This window comes from Crocodylus siamensis, chromosome 1 (assembly GCF_052110815.1).
Source record: "Crocodylus siamensis isolate JL-2025a chromosome 1, ASM5211081v1, whole genome shotgun sequence".
Taxonomy (NCBI): domain Eukaryota; kingdom Metazoa; phylum Chordata; order Crocodylia; family Crocodylidae; genus Crocodylus; species Crocodylus siamensis.
Genome location: NC_143395.1, coordinates 368,370,318 through 368,384,504, shown reverse-complemented (window position 1 = coordinate 368,384,504; position 14,187 = coordinate 368,370,318). Strand labels below are relative to the sequence as shown.

The 14,187-nt window shown below is 38.9% G+C and overlaps 2 protein-coding genes across 4 annotated transcripts in view; both read right to left on the bottom strand.

Moving 5' to 3' along the window:
- FAM124A (family with sequence similarity 124 member A) overlaps nucleotides 1-1,114 on the bottom strand; it is a 193,796-nt gene extending 192,682 nt beyond the window's left edge. Inside the window, exon 1 of the mRNA XM_090026600.1 lies at nucleotides 1,016-1,114. The gene's annotated coding sequence lies outside the window, so the exon portion shown is untranslated. The remainder of the gene's footprint in view (nucleotides 1-1,015) is intronic.
- RNASEH2B (ribonuclease H2 subunit B) overlaps nucleotides 305-14,187 on the bottom strand; it is a 58,506-nt gene continuing 44,623 nt past the window's right edge. Inside the window, exons 10-11 of one of the 3 annotated variants that reach the window (XM_090026650.1) lie at nucleotides 1,342-1,416; nucleotides 305-1,120 (exon numbers count right to left, since the gene is read on the bottom strand). In XM_090026650.1, coding sequence (XP_089882776.1) covers nucleotides 1,040-1,120; nucleotides 1,342-1,416 — 156 coding nt within the window. In that variant the 3' untranslated portion in view covers nucleotides 305-1,039. Of the gene's footprint in view, nucleotides 1,121-1,341; nucleotides 1,417-7,694; nucleotides 9,984-10,033; nucleotides 12,569-14,187 lie in introns of those variants that run through there. The other 2 variants (XM_090026658.1, XM_090026639.1) reach the window with 2 other exon arrangements.

Here is a 14,187-nt window from a genome sequence, read left to right as displayed (position 1 = left end):
GCCAGCGAATGCAGAAAAAGAGGCTGTAACCATGCCCACATGTAAATCAACACAAATTTTTGGGCCCAAGAATAAATTAAAATAGAACAAGTTAAAAAGGCTACTTTTCAATGTTTAAATTGATATTTGCCAGTAAATGTCTGTGGTTTAAAGCAAGGCTTTGCTCAAAATTATCACTGGGAATGGAAAATTGTTAGTATATTATTTGATAGATTTATATAATAGCTTAAGAGACGTTTTCACCTCACAGCACCATCCATGGAAGATGTGTTAATTTTACATGGACAAATCCTATAGTCCTTGCTCAGAGAAAGTTCTCATTATTTATATGACAGCAATGCATAGAGACTGCAAACCACACAATTTGCAGTTCCTAGTAAACTGATCAAGAATTACAGACTTTTGAATGCTGGTAGGGTTAGGCCCGACTGAAATTTGGGTGCTCAACTCCAGGCACTTCAATATCTATCTCCTATAGAGAGGAATTCTGTAGCCCAAGCTGTTTATTACTAACAGAAAACACTTTTTGAAGTTCTAATTCATTCTAACATATTTCAAGAGCATAATTAAGTCCATTTTAATCTGCAGGGCCAACAGCAACATATAATTCTGTGGCTGAATAACTGACTTCTCTGGATCTGGGATGGCCATATATCCCCTTTCTCTTCTCCATCTTTCTGAAAACCTCTTGACATCCAGGTCCTGCTCCCATCTTCCTGTCTTCTTCCTCACTATCCCCAGTGTATGGAACACTTGGTTCATTGAGCTCCCACCCCTCTCCCTTCTTATCTTCACTCCATTTTCACAATCCACATGGGTTTACAGAAATTATATCTTGTCAAACTAGTTTGGAATGTTTTGTCGAGATTACACGTTTGGTTGATGAAGGCAATCATGTTGACGTAATATACTTAGATTTCTCTAAGGCATTTGTCTTCATTCCAAATGACATTTTGATTAGGTAACTATACAGTGATACAAAAGTCAAAATCATGCACATTAAATGGATACAAACCTAGCTAATGGATAGGTCTTAATGTTATTGTGAATGGCAAATCATCAAGAGAAGCCTTTCTAGGAGAGTCCAGCTGAGATTCTTATTAATATTGTCACCAGTAACCTGAAACAAAGGGAAATTAAGTTGATGGAAAATGATGAAGTTTACAGATGATACAGACAGGGCACAAGGAAAAAATGTCTTTGTCTACAGTCAAATTATCTATCTAGGAACAAAGAACACAGGCCTTACCTACAGAATGGGGGGGAACTCTATCTTGGCAAGTGTTGACTCTGAAAAGGATTTGGGAGTTATAGCAAATAGCAGTACAGAGGTCATATTACCTGTGTTTTTGGCAAAGATGTGACCATGACTCTGTCAAGTTCTTGTGTCCATGGCTCAAGAAGGATGTTGATAAACTGTAGAGGATTCAGAAAAAATACATGAGGGTGATTAAAGGACTGGAAATGTGCCTTATGAAAGGCTCAAGGAGCTCACTCTATTTAGCTTAACTATGAGGCCCTTATCTATTGGAGGAACTAATCCCAGTCCCTGTTGCAGCTGCTCTAGGAGCAGCTGAGGCCAGCTGCCTGCAGCTGCTGGGCTGCACCATGCCCCGAACTCTCCAGGGCTTTGCCTGTCCCCACTCACCCCAGCTCCTGGGCTGTGCTGTGCCATGGTGCAGGCAGGTGGTGTCAGATACTCCTGGGTCTGCTCCAGCAGGAGCTGGGATGAGTGGGAACAAGTGGAGCCCTGGAGGGGTTTGGGGCATGGTGCAGGCAGCTGGTATTGGCTGCTCCTGGGACTGGGGTAAGCGGGGCAAGTGGAGGCCTGGGGCTGCAGCAGGGAGCAGAGTGGAAGGAATGGTCAGTGGGAGCAGGACGGGGGCGTGAGGCTCTTGCTGCTACATGCACCCCAGGCGGGCTGCAGGCTGGGGGCTGTGCTGGGCTTTTCCCAGGGGGCATGTGCCCCCAGATCTGCACGTGGGATGAGCAGGCTGCTGTTGCAGGCTGGGGCTGGCGGCAGCACTGGGCTTTTCCCGGCACTGGAAGGGCAGGTTGGGGCGGGGGGAGGGGGGAAGCTACAGCAAATTTTGGGATGGCAGCAGTCCTCCTGCTGGTGCTGCTGCCCACCCCAATCTCCTGGAAGAGCCCAGTGCCTATATTTTAAGCCTTCCCTTATGTCAACCCTTTCTGCATTTTGTTAGTCTGTTACCTTCATGCACAGTGTCATATTTACAAGTGGTCTGAGAGCTCTTTCAGATAGAGCTTGTCTTTTGAATGTTCCTTAAAGGCCAGGCATAGCTTTCACTGTAAAAATAAGGAGCATCATAGGATCCACCAAAATCAAGGCCTGAGGGAGACCCAAGAACTGTGACGGTCCCAATTATAGTAAAGAATTATTGGGAAACCTGGTTACTTTCATTGGTTTATTGATTTGTTCCAGAACCCCACACTGTCTCATGCTAGTTACTTCAAGAACAGACTGTCATGAGTTATAGCTGTTTAAAAGCAGTATTTACTTCCTATCTAGTATTTTTCACATATTCTAGACATGAGAGGATGAAATACTATGTTCCAATTTTTTTCTTAATTGTAATACAGGATGGAACTGTGTTGGAAAGAAAGATTTCTTGCAACCATCCGAGGATCATTTTTTTTGTGTCCACCTTTTCTCCAACACTGCCAACCCCTCCCCCCTCTTCTCACCCTCTTTCCTGCTTTTCATCTTCTCTGTTAGTCTTCTGCATAAATACTCTTACCCGCAAATTAAATTTTTGGCATGGGCTCCTTGTCACTGAACAGTAGCACTGAAATAGAGACTTAAACTAGTCTATTTTTTTAACAACTTGGCTTTGACATAAAAACTAAACTAGACAATCATTCTGGAGTTCTTCTCTCTGTCCAAGTCGCACTTTCCAACCAATTGGCTAGCAAAAGAAAGGCACAGATGGCAATGGGCTAACACAACATTTCTTTGTTGTAATGAGACCATTACAGACATTTCTACTGCATCCAGTCCTCTTTCCCTAAAGTGCTCTCAGTACTACCGGTAGTGGCTTGACATTTGTTAATGGCTGTGAGAGATGTAGCATATGCCAGGTAGTTTAAAGTCCTGCCTTGTGCTGTGCAGGTGTTCTGGATGGGTGGGCACAGGAGAAACAGACACCGAGCATCTCCAGATCCACTGGAATTTGTGCATAATTCCAGACAAGCACTTCATTCAGTGCTGGGTTGTGGAAGCAACCGGCATGCACCGATTCCATGGACATGTGCTCTGCTGTCTGACTTGTACAATAAGACCAGGAACATCTGACACACAAAAGTATACTTTAATTGACAGAACACACCCCAGGAGATAATCAGCAATCAGAACTACACAGTAGCAATCCCACTTTAAAGAACCATAGAAACAAATCGGAATGGCAAGCTTTCAATAATCTTTTACAAATTTTAAATCCAAACTGTCAACTTTGAATCTGGATCCAGACTAAACTTTCCAGTGTTAAGGGATGTTTAGATTTGGGAAATTGGTTAAGGCCCCTTTACTCTGTGCCAGGTTCTATCCCATCCTGCTCTATTAACCCTGCTGTGGCAATCAAGAAGTAATCTTACATGTCTGCATTGTTCTAAAATGAACAATAGGGCACCATCTCTAACCATCTCTTTTAACCAGTCTGGGACTTTATATACTGTGCAGATTAAATTACATTTGCATGGAATTTACTTAATCCAGTTTTGAAAGTACCTCTTCATTTCAGTTGTAACCTTACGAGTTAGGAATTGCCAGAAATGCCCTTCTGAAATAAGGAAGTAATAATCTCCACTCTTCACTGACTTATCATAGAGGCTCAGGACAATCTTGGGCTGAAATTCCCAAATCAGCTTTTGAATTTAAGTACTTAATACTCTCTTTTGGGTATTGTGCTCATTTAAGTTCTATATGTACCTTCAACACCAACAGAAGTCAAGAGAGGCTGCAGCTGAGCATTGCCTTGAATAAAAATCATACCCCAGGGTAGGTAATACTGAGCACCCCAAAAATGAATAACCCCAAATTAGAGCCAGATTTTGACATTGTAGCTCTTAGACTTCTTTCAATTTCCATGTGTATAAAATGGGGATAGGAATTGCCTATTCTTGTAGGGGCTTTATATTAAGTACAATATGACCTTTATTTTACAACTGCTGTGAAGGACAACAAATAAGCACAATAACTGAGGCCTTGGAAAATTAAGGTAATTTTCAGTACAACAGACACTGGGAGACATGTGTGTTTTAGAAAGCACAGAGTTTCTGAAAATTCAGTTTGGGAAAACTGAGGTGGAACTATAGGGCTTGTTCCCTAAAAACATAAAACAAGTCATTTTGGAGTTATGCTGTGAACTGATTTTGCTGGACTCAGCAACGTGAGTGCTGTTTTCTTGTAGGCTGAGACACTGCCTCACTCCTCCATCCCCAGTGTGCATAAAAACATGAATTCTAAAGAAAAACAAATCTCAGATGAAAGATGTATTTGTAAAAGTGGCTGAGCTTTCTTTGCTCATTTGGCTCATGTTAACGCTAGTAAACTGATTTGACCATCACTGAACAATGACACCTGTGCTTTGCACCTTGCTCTCTGGTGTCTGCAAACGAAACTGAAGTAAATTAAGTCTCCCGAGAGCTCTGACACCTTGTTATCAGCATTTTGAAAACAGTCATGGAAACATCAAAATAAAGCTTTGGCAAATGGACAGCTTGTCCCCTATGTCTGATAAACAATTTCTTGTTAAAGTCAGAAGAGAGACGAACTGGTTACCATTTTGCGTACTTCAGTGTTTGCATATGTATGTATATACCTCCTACATGAGTGGTGGTGAAATTTGTGATCAGTTACATGGATATTGCAAAACCGCTTCACCTGCAGTCTTCCCAATTCATCCCCAGGCAGTTATTCTAACATTCCAAAGCCCTGAGCAAATTCAAACACATAATTACTTTTTTATATGGAGACAGCAATAGTAAAAAAGTCCTTAAGCATGGGCATGCTTTACTGAACCTTTGTACCCATTTACACCAGGGCAACAAGCATGTATAAGTCTCAAAAGCTCTAAAATGGAACAGTAGAAATGGAACTTCACAATAACAGAAGTCAGATGGTCAGGCACTGGTGAACTAACAGCCAAGAACGGTCATAAGATGCAGTACAGTGGTGATGATGGAATACCTAAAATAGGAATAGCCATTTCGGTTGTATAAAGAGACTATAAAAAACTGATAAAGTGTTGGCAGAGACTGCAGGTTCACATCTATCCAAATAACTGCCTAACTTCTTACACTTACTATCATTTGAGTTTATACACAAACTACAGATGACTGTGATGAAGAAAATGAAACGGAGACCCTTTTTAAACAAAAACACCAAGAAAAGGAGGTGTGGTCACTATGTCTTATGACCAATTTATGGAGGGTACTTATGATGAAGGCAGAGCTGGGCAATGTGGGTAGGGTAAAACTAATGTTTTTCAGTTTATCTGAATAAATTCTAACACACTGCATCCTTACAAACCCTCCAGAAGAATAACTTGGCATATGCAGGAGGCCAGTACAGTAAGTAGGATACAATACATTCTTAGGTCCAAATGCTGATGAAATTCTGGTAACACATACAAGACTCATACTTTCCCTGGAGCAGATACTGAAAGTGGTCATAACCTGGTGATGGCATAACAATGTTCTTCTTTCTTCTCCCTACATTCAAATTTGGGTCTGTACCCTTAGGAAGGCAAATGGTTCTGCTATACATGGGCAGGTCAATAGATCTTCTGTAGTCTGAAAGTTTCCTTCACGCTCACATGTGGTGTTTACTTCGTTGGAGTAGCCCCACAGTTGCATATTCACTTTAGTGTTTACAGACCCCTGGTTAGGGACTGTTCAGTGTTGGCCAATCAAACTGCATCTCCAGAGAGATGTTCAGCAGTTTTGATATTCATCCTAACTCTCTCCTGGGTCACCTCTAATCATGATTGCCACATTTTTATTCATGTGACTGGCAGCATTTAATCCAGTGGCTGTATTGTAGAGGGGCAACTTCTGCATGATTTCAGTCTATTAGGAGCTGCAAGGTGGCCATGTAGTTGGTGTTTTCTGTCTTTGATATGCCAAGTACATTGTTTTGCTTGCTACTGCTTTCCTGGTGGGTTGATTCCAGCAAGAAGATGGAGACTATTGACATTTGTTGTTTGAAGGCATCTAGTAGTCCACCTGCAACTTTCATTTAGCAATGTTAAGCTAATTTGCATGTGCCAAGCTTTCTCAAACTGGGTATGAATATTCAACTGCTAAATAAAGTGCAAGTGCAGTAGCTTGTAATGTTGTTGGGTTGGCCCCTCTATTTGGAGGTGATGAGTTTCTTTACGCCACAAAGTAAGACTGAGAAAACAACATTTGAGGAATGTGCTAAAGAATTAAGCAGGATTTCAATAAGCTACAAAATTCACTCGTCTAAGAATTCCGAACTAAATTCAGAGAAAAATCTGCTTTCTTCATCCTTCTAGAGGACATTTAAGTCATCAATGATGACTGTAAATGAGGTTGTACATGGGGGGGGGGAGAATCAAACAAACATAAATTACCAGACATACTACTTCTGTGTGACCCTAACACATTTTTCTAGCCAAAGCAACAAAAGGGAAAAGGAAAGCAAGAAGTAGAGGAATACAAATTAATAAACAGAAAAAAATCAAAGATGGAAACAGGTCTGAACAACGAATACAATTATTGATGATACCTAAAGGACGCTTATCTCAAAATAAAAACAAACTTTTAAATACTTAGGAGTAATTGTTACAGAAGGCTCTAGATCAGACAACGAGGTAAAAGACAACAACTGCAGTAGCAACAGAATTCTGCGAAAAACTGTCCAAGAGTTTTAAGGACATTAATTATTTCCACCAAAATAAAGTTTCATGGCTCTTAGATGAAGGGTAAATGTCAACAGCCCTATTGACAAGTGAAAGATAGACCTTGAATACAGCTACAGAAAGACAGATAAAAGTTTTTGAAATGAGATGCTACAGACAGCTCTTAAAGCCGCAACATGCAGCTCATAGGACACATCATTTAGTGAGAGCTGCTGCTGTTGGAAAATTTGAAAGTCTCCTGGATATTGTAAAGCGAAAACTGAGTTGGTTTGGCCAAATTGTGAGATCCATTGGCAAACACAATGCTTCAAGGGAGGAGACAAAAAGACTAAGGAAAAGACAGCTAGATAAATATTACTGAAAGGACAAGAAAGGCCCCAATAGGATTTATTACTTAGAATAGACAAAGAATTCTGTCAGACAATTTAGACAGAGGTGTTCCTGCCCTGAGCTCCAAATGTCCCTGCCAGTCCTATTTTCCTATGATTCTGTGTCAGTTACAGACAGAGGTTATAGGTGAGCTGTTACTATGGGGTCCTGTGACTTTGGAGGTTGTGGGAAACTATCACACCAGAAGTTTGTGTTCTTTAATATGCTTTTCTTTAATATGTTAGTAAAGTTGTTTTAAATAGCATTTAACCTAAAATTGGCCTAACAAACATAAACTAATTATTATTTGATTGTACTTTATTTCCATGTGAAATTACTTCAAGGTTCAACAAAGGTTGTTTCATACATTTCCATGAGCAAGGATAGGTTTCTTTGTCTTACTTGAATGAAACATAAAATACACCAACGTAAGAATTAAACCACTCTTTATTAAAGTATATCATATTATTATACATCTCATATTTTGAATATAAACTAGCAAAAATAGAAAATTCAGTTTAGGATCAGTTAAAATTTATGCATCTTCTACACACAAGTATCTTGAAATTTCTATTAATATACACATTGATGAATTAAGCTGTGAAAAGTGATAGTGCTTCACGCTAGTCAGCCCAGGGTCAGGCTAATAAGAGAAAATCTCAATACAGACATCTATTCAGAAGATAATTTTTGCATGTGAGATACTTTAACATTTAAGAGCTCAAGCCTGCAATTTTTTACATTACAAACTATAACTGGGCAGAAAATAAGAAAACTGAATAATTACTCCCTGTGTTTGGTTGAAATTTAGTATCCCAAAAATATCCCAATCAATTCTACTCAGAACTCTCACTGACATCAATGGAAGTTATACATTACTACCAGAACTGAACCAAAATAATTTTTACCTACTACATGGAACACATGTTCTTAAGGCTTATGTGAACACATATAGGCCACATACTTAAATGCTTTGATGGAATGGGGACACAGTTAAGATTTACAGAAATATATGGTCAGTCATTTTGAAAGCTCTGTTAACTGCTAACTTTATAAACATTTATTTGGCAAGATTACATGTTAGCGGTAGTCTGGTAAACACAGGAATTTGTACAAATGCAAACTCTGTACCTGATAGACACAAATATACTACATATGAATAAATCGTGGTTTGGATGTGACAGGGTAGTTAAGGCTTCTCTTAAAACGTACTGATTTTCTCTGTACATGCAGTCCATGTTCTAAATGCTCAATTTCCTGGTTTCCGTGTTGGAGGCTGCAAGTGAGAGGAACAGTAGAAAAAACTCTGATTGCACCTAGGGTTGTTGGTTGTGGCCATATTGGTCTAAGGACATAGGCAGACAAGGTTCTTTGGGTAGATGTGGTATCTTTTATTAAGACCAACTAAATAGCTGGAAAAATTGTTCTTTGCAAGCCTTCGGGCACAAACATCCTTCTTCGGGCATTTGGCATCTGTGCTGGTGTTTTGCGTGCACCAACGGCCTCTCTCTGTGCCTGAGGAAGGGTGTTTGTGCCCAAAACCTTGCAAAGAACAATTTTTCCAACTATTTAGTTGGTCTAATAAAAGGACCAAAGAACCTTGTCTGGTCATATCCAGTTCACTCTCCCTATCAGCATCCACACTGCCACTGTGCGACACAGGATACTGTGCAAGATGGACCTATCATCTCACGCAGTAAATGGCAGTTCTTATGCTGTTTTTACTTCTCCTTCATCCACCAAAATACACTATTGTCCTGTAAAAAGAAAATGAAACCATATATAAAATGCAACCTGTTAGTATCTTTAGTATCCTTATCCATTATAAAAAAACACCACCCCTCAGCCTTGTCATGAGCTGTTTTTTTTTTTTTGGTTTTTTTTTTTTTTTTTTTTTTTTTACAGCTCTGCCTTTATAATCAAAGTGACGTGAATTTTCACACTATCAGAACAGAGTGATATTTTTTAGACAAAAAATGCAAGTTCAGGTTGATAAACTATTCCGGCTGAATTCAGTGAACAATTTTGAAATGGAAAAACAATTAAGATGTTACTTTTTGACATTTTAAAACTTGTTATAAAATTCCCAAAAATGAACAAACAAAATTATAAAGAAATATTTAAATCATTTCATATTTGAAATGGGAATTGCTGGCTCCAACACAGCAATAAACTTAAGCATGTGCTTAAGTGTCAGTGTTCGAGTTATCCCGTTGAGACGGATTTTTATGGGTATCACACATGCAAACACATCAATTAAGTAGCTCACATACTTCAAGGTAAACATCTGTGTTAAGTGCTTTGCTGGATTTGGGCCAGTGTGCTCAACACTCTGCAGGATCGAGACCTTCAGCCCTGATCCAGCAATGTACTTAACCATGGGAGCAGTCCCACTGCTTGCATGAAGACTACTTGTGTGTTTAAAAGTTAAAGTTAGACATGTGCTTAAGTACTTTCCTGGAAGGGCCCTATCGACTGATATGGCATTAACTATAAAATTTGAAGCAGCATAACTTTAATACACTGCTCATTTAACATTTATCTGTTGAGCACTGCATTTCTTAGAATAAGGCGTGCCCAGTTAAAAATACATTTTTAGAAAGTGCATAAAAGGCTTTAAAAGCTGCTTTGAGATTAAGCGAAGTTAAAATAATGTAACCAAGCCTCTTTATGTTCCCTTCATTTCCTTCTCTGACGTCTTTGTACTGGCATCTAAAAAGACAATGAAAAAAACACAAACATTCATTTATTCAATTAAGAATAAAATTAAAGTTAGAGGGTAAAAATCAAACTTCTGAATCCAAACATCACTGAAACTTTCTTAAATTCCAGACCTGCCTCCAAACTTTGCCACCTTGGTCTCCCTTCCTATGGGTAATAATCAAATTACTGAATGTTATTTCCACAAATAAAACCATTTTTAATTTATGATAAGGTTAGATTCAAGTCCAACTCTGAAAGATTCCCCCAAGACAGCATTTTTGCAGGACGTTTTTCACACCCATTGAAGTCGGTCCGTTTGTGGTGTAAAGTCTTAAAAAGTGCAAACAAACAAAAAGTTTTATCCCCAAACAACAGAAAAAACATCAGACACTTGCATGTACATTTAATGAAGGCATGTTAACCAGGAAAATAACGACTACATTTCCCTAATAATCCTGGCAATTATTTAATGCTAAACTAACCAAGCAAGAAATATCACAGCAACACTTCATAATGACTTTCTACTACCGCTGGCCATTCATTTTAAATATATTTAAATCCTCATTGTGGTAGGAAACATTATTTTATATATCTGGCACCATATGCTTTTCATAATATCTTACAGCTACATGTTAAGGAAGTTCCAAAGTTACTAAATGCATTTTATTCTTTTCTAAGGGGAAAAGATTTTTTTAACGTGAAAGCTCTAATGCTTTTGAAAATGGCTTGTTTTTATAACGCATGTACTTTTGCAAGACCAAGAACACAGTTCCTAATAAAATTTCTGTTGTTATAAAAGTTACTGCATGTCTGACAGCTGAAGTTGAGATGTGACACACTAATGCAGAATGCATCTGTATTCACAGGAAGAGCTCCAGACTTGCCCTTGAGTGAAAGGATGAATGTAAAATTCATGTACAAAAAAAAAAAAAGGAAGAAAGAAAGAAAAGGTGTACGAGATAAGAAATTAAGATATTTTTCATCTGCACATGACTTGGCCTGCAATCTAATTCCCACCAAATCAGAAAGATTAATTTGCCCATCTCTTAAGAACAATATTCACAAATCATTTAATTTATTAAAGGACTGGCTTCTAAAGCTCACTTCATGAAATCTCTTAAGCTTTAAAAGTATAAAGTGCAAAACCAAAAGATCTAGTTATCTAAGGCCAACTCTGTTTTGTCTATACTTTAGTGCCTTCTGTATCCTCACCCTTTTTTTTCCTATTATGATTTCCTATGTCCTGTGCTGCACTCAAACTTCTCTTCTGACTATTCTGTTTATTCACAGGGAAAGGGAAAGAGCTGTGACCTGAAATCACAAAGACCTATTCCTTCCTCCCAGAATTATTTCCCATATCTACACTTGAATGTTTGGATTTCCAGATTGGCCTCCACAGTCACCTATGGACTTCCATACTTTCTAGAAGACTGTCATTGTATTGATGGACTACCACATCTGCTGTCAATCATTTTTAGCCTTTCCATTAATATGCACCAACTTCCTTTCTTCCTACTCTTCCAAGCATTTCTGAGATACCAATGATGTGAAGGTGTAGTCCAGCTAGAACAGCCATCTAGAATAGTAGTCCAGCTAGAATAGCCACCTGTAGTCCAGCCAGAATAGCCTCCGACACTACTGGCAGTGCCTGTGGGTGGTCCCCAATCACTGCTGGTCGCCGCTGCTGGCATCTGTGGGCGGTTGTCAACCACCGGTGGCACTTGTTACCCCCCGCCACTGACAATACTGTGGCTGCCTGCAGGAGCTCACCGCTCGCCGCCACCATGCTCCCACGGCTGCCGCTCACCGTGCCCTCCCAGCCTCCAGGGGCAAAAGGCGTTCATGCTCTTACTTATTAGGTATATTGGGATCTGGGCATCCGACTCCCATATAGTTTCTTTGAAAATCTCAGACTTTGTCTTTAAATAATCATTTGCAAGTTACTTTAAAAAGAAACTATGATTTTCTGAAGCTAAACACAACACATTCAAACACACAGATAAAACGTACGACCTTTCAGCAACTATGTAATTCTTCAAGGAATTCTACAAGTATCACCACCTGCCTTAGACCCAACACAGTTCTACAAGTACAAAAACAAAACAAGCATTTGTTTCAAAAATCAATTTATTACAAGATGGTAATTTCAACATGTATTGAGTTTGGCTACAGCATGTTAGAACAAAAACAAGGCATGCATTTTCTCTGTAAAGAGTCCCTACCCAAGCCTGTTCCCATGTCTTCTGTCTGGTTCAATAAGGAACTCTTAGGCTAGAACTGTAACCCAATTTTATACGGTGTGTAAATCTAGAAAATGTAACACACTTACTGGAACTACAAAGCATGTTTCAGTAACCAATTAACAAAAGCAAGCTAACCAAAAAAACAAAAACTGTCTCCCCACCCCCACCAGAGATGGCTTTAGCACAATAGTAACTATAAAAATAACAGTTTTAATAAAATATGTTCATTTTAGTCACAAGTCTTCATTTTTTTGCTTTAGGCTTTGAACTAAAGAAAGTAGAAATGGATTTCATCCCACTCTTGTCAACTTTGGCCAAAGCTTTCTGAGCTGCAGACATCTTGCTATTTGTCTGTTAATGAAATTAAGAAAACAGAAAAAAAAATTAACATGTCTACAGAATGCGATGCTAAGCTACAAAATCATGTATACTTAAGTCAAATCAGGGTTTGCCTGGTACATTTAGTCCACTATAAGGAAAGATGATACACTGAAAGGAAAATCCTTACAAAACAAATTTGAGATTATTCAAAAGAAAGTGGTTGTCATGAATTACTTAACCTCAGGGGGAAGGGGAAAGAAAAAAAAAGAAACCAACAGAATTTGTTACAAGGGCAAGGAGGCAAAATGTATCTCCACTCTGGAGAATGAGATATCCTAACTCAACCATTTACTTTGGACTAATCCCTGAGTGTACATTAACAGGAATAATGCACGCACTATAACAGATGCATACTGTACCCTGCGACTCAATCTCATGATTATGTTGTCAGCAGGCTGAATTACAGCCTTGCATTACAGATGATGAATAATTCACACTGATTTACTATCAAACTCTTTTTAGTACAGTGAAATAAAGGGAAGGAGAGGAAAGAACACTAAACACCAAAGGCAGCAACCAAAATTTGCTAAGCATTCTAAGGCCACTGAGACAGCTTCCTGAAGACTTTTACACCTAAACCACATTTTATGAGGCACATTTTATACAGCTGACTTTTTTCCTTTCCTACATTTTAAAACATAACTTTGAAATCTCTAGCTGTTTTCCCTATTAAGACATCTTTACACTGACCTTTCCTTACTTCTCATAATGTTGGACTTCCCCATTTTATTACTCAGGATCACTTTTAACATTAAAGACAGAGATATGCAGCACAGTAAGATTATCTGCATTTCACACAATGCAAACAAAAGCAGTGCCAAAATATTTTAGAAGATCAGTACACAGTACAGAATTCAAGAATCAATTCTTCTTTCCCAGATTCTCTCAATGTACTTCATTATTTCAGAATTAAAACATGTCTAATGGTAAAGTGAATCAACTTTCTTTTATTTATTTTGTACATGTATGCCAAGTTCAAAAGCTACCTGCATGTTGTAAGTAGGGGAGAAAAACAAATTAAGATTCCAAATATTTCATAAACACCATACATTCAGAAGAAATCCTGTCCTTTCTTTTGAGGTTACTGAGTGTTGCAGACACAAGAGGGCTTGGGAACAAAGAGAAGTGCCAAAGGACTGTGGGAAGCAGATAGGTCACTCAAAAGAATCCACTAGCCTCCAGTCCTTGTAGAGTAGGAGTGTAAAACAACTATGGACATCAAGCGTCTTAGGGTCACAGAGCAGCATGGAGTGGCTCTACTGCTTGGCTACAAATACTCCTTTTTCACAGCAGGCACAATAAGGCTTCAAGAGTGCACAACGAGTGCACCCTTCAGAATGATACAGCAGTAGATTCTACTGGACTGAGCTTTGGACTAAACTCAAAACTCACAGTAAAACTGGCACATGAGGTAGCATGGTGTCGATTTACTTTATTTAAGTCAAGTGGCCAACCCACACATGCATAAGGCCTATTAGAACATCTCTGGGAATTCAAGTTACTGTTGCCTTCTTTGCCGCTGCTTTCTTGTCCTGATACTCTGCCTGATAAGAAATTTTTATACTGCTGAAGGACCTCTGATCCATGCA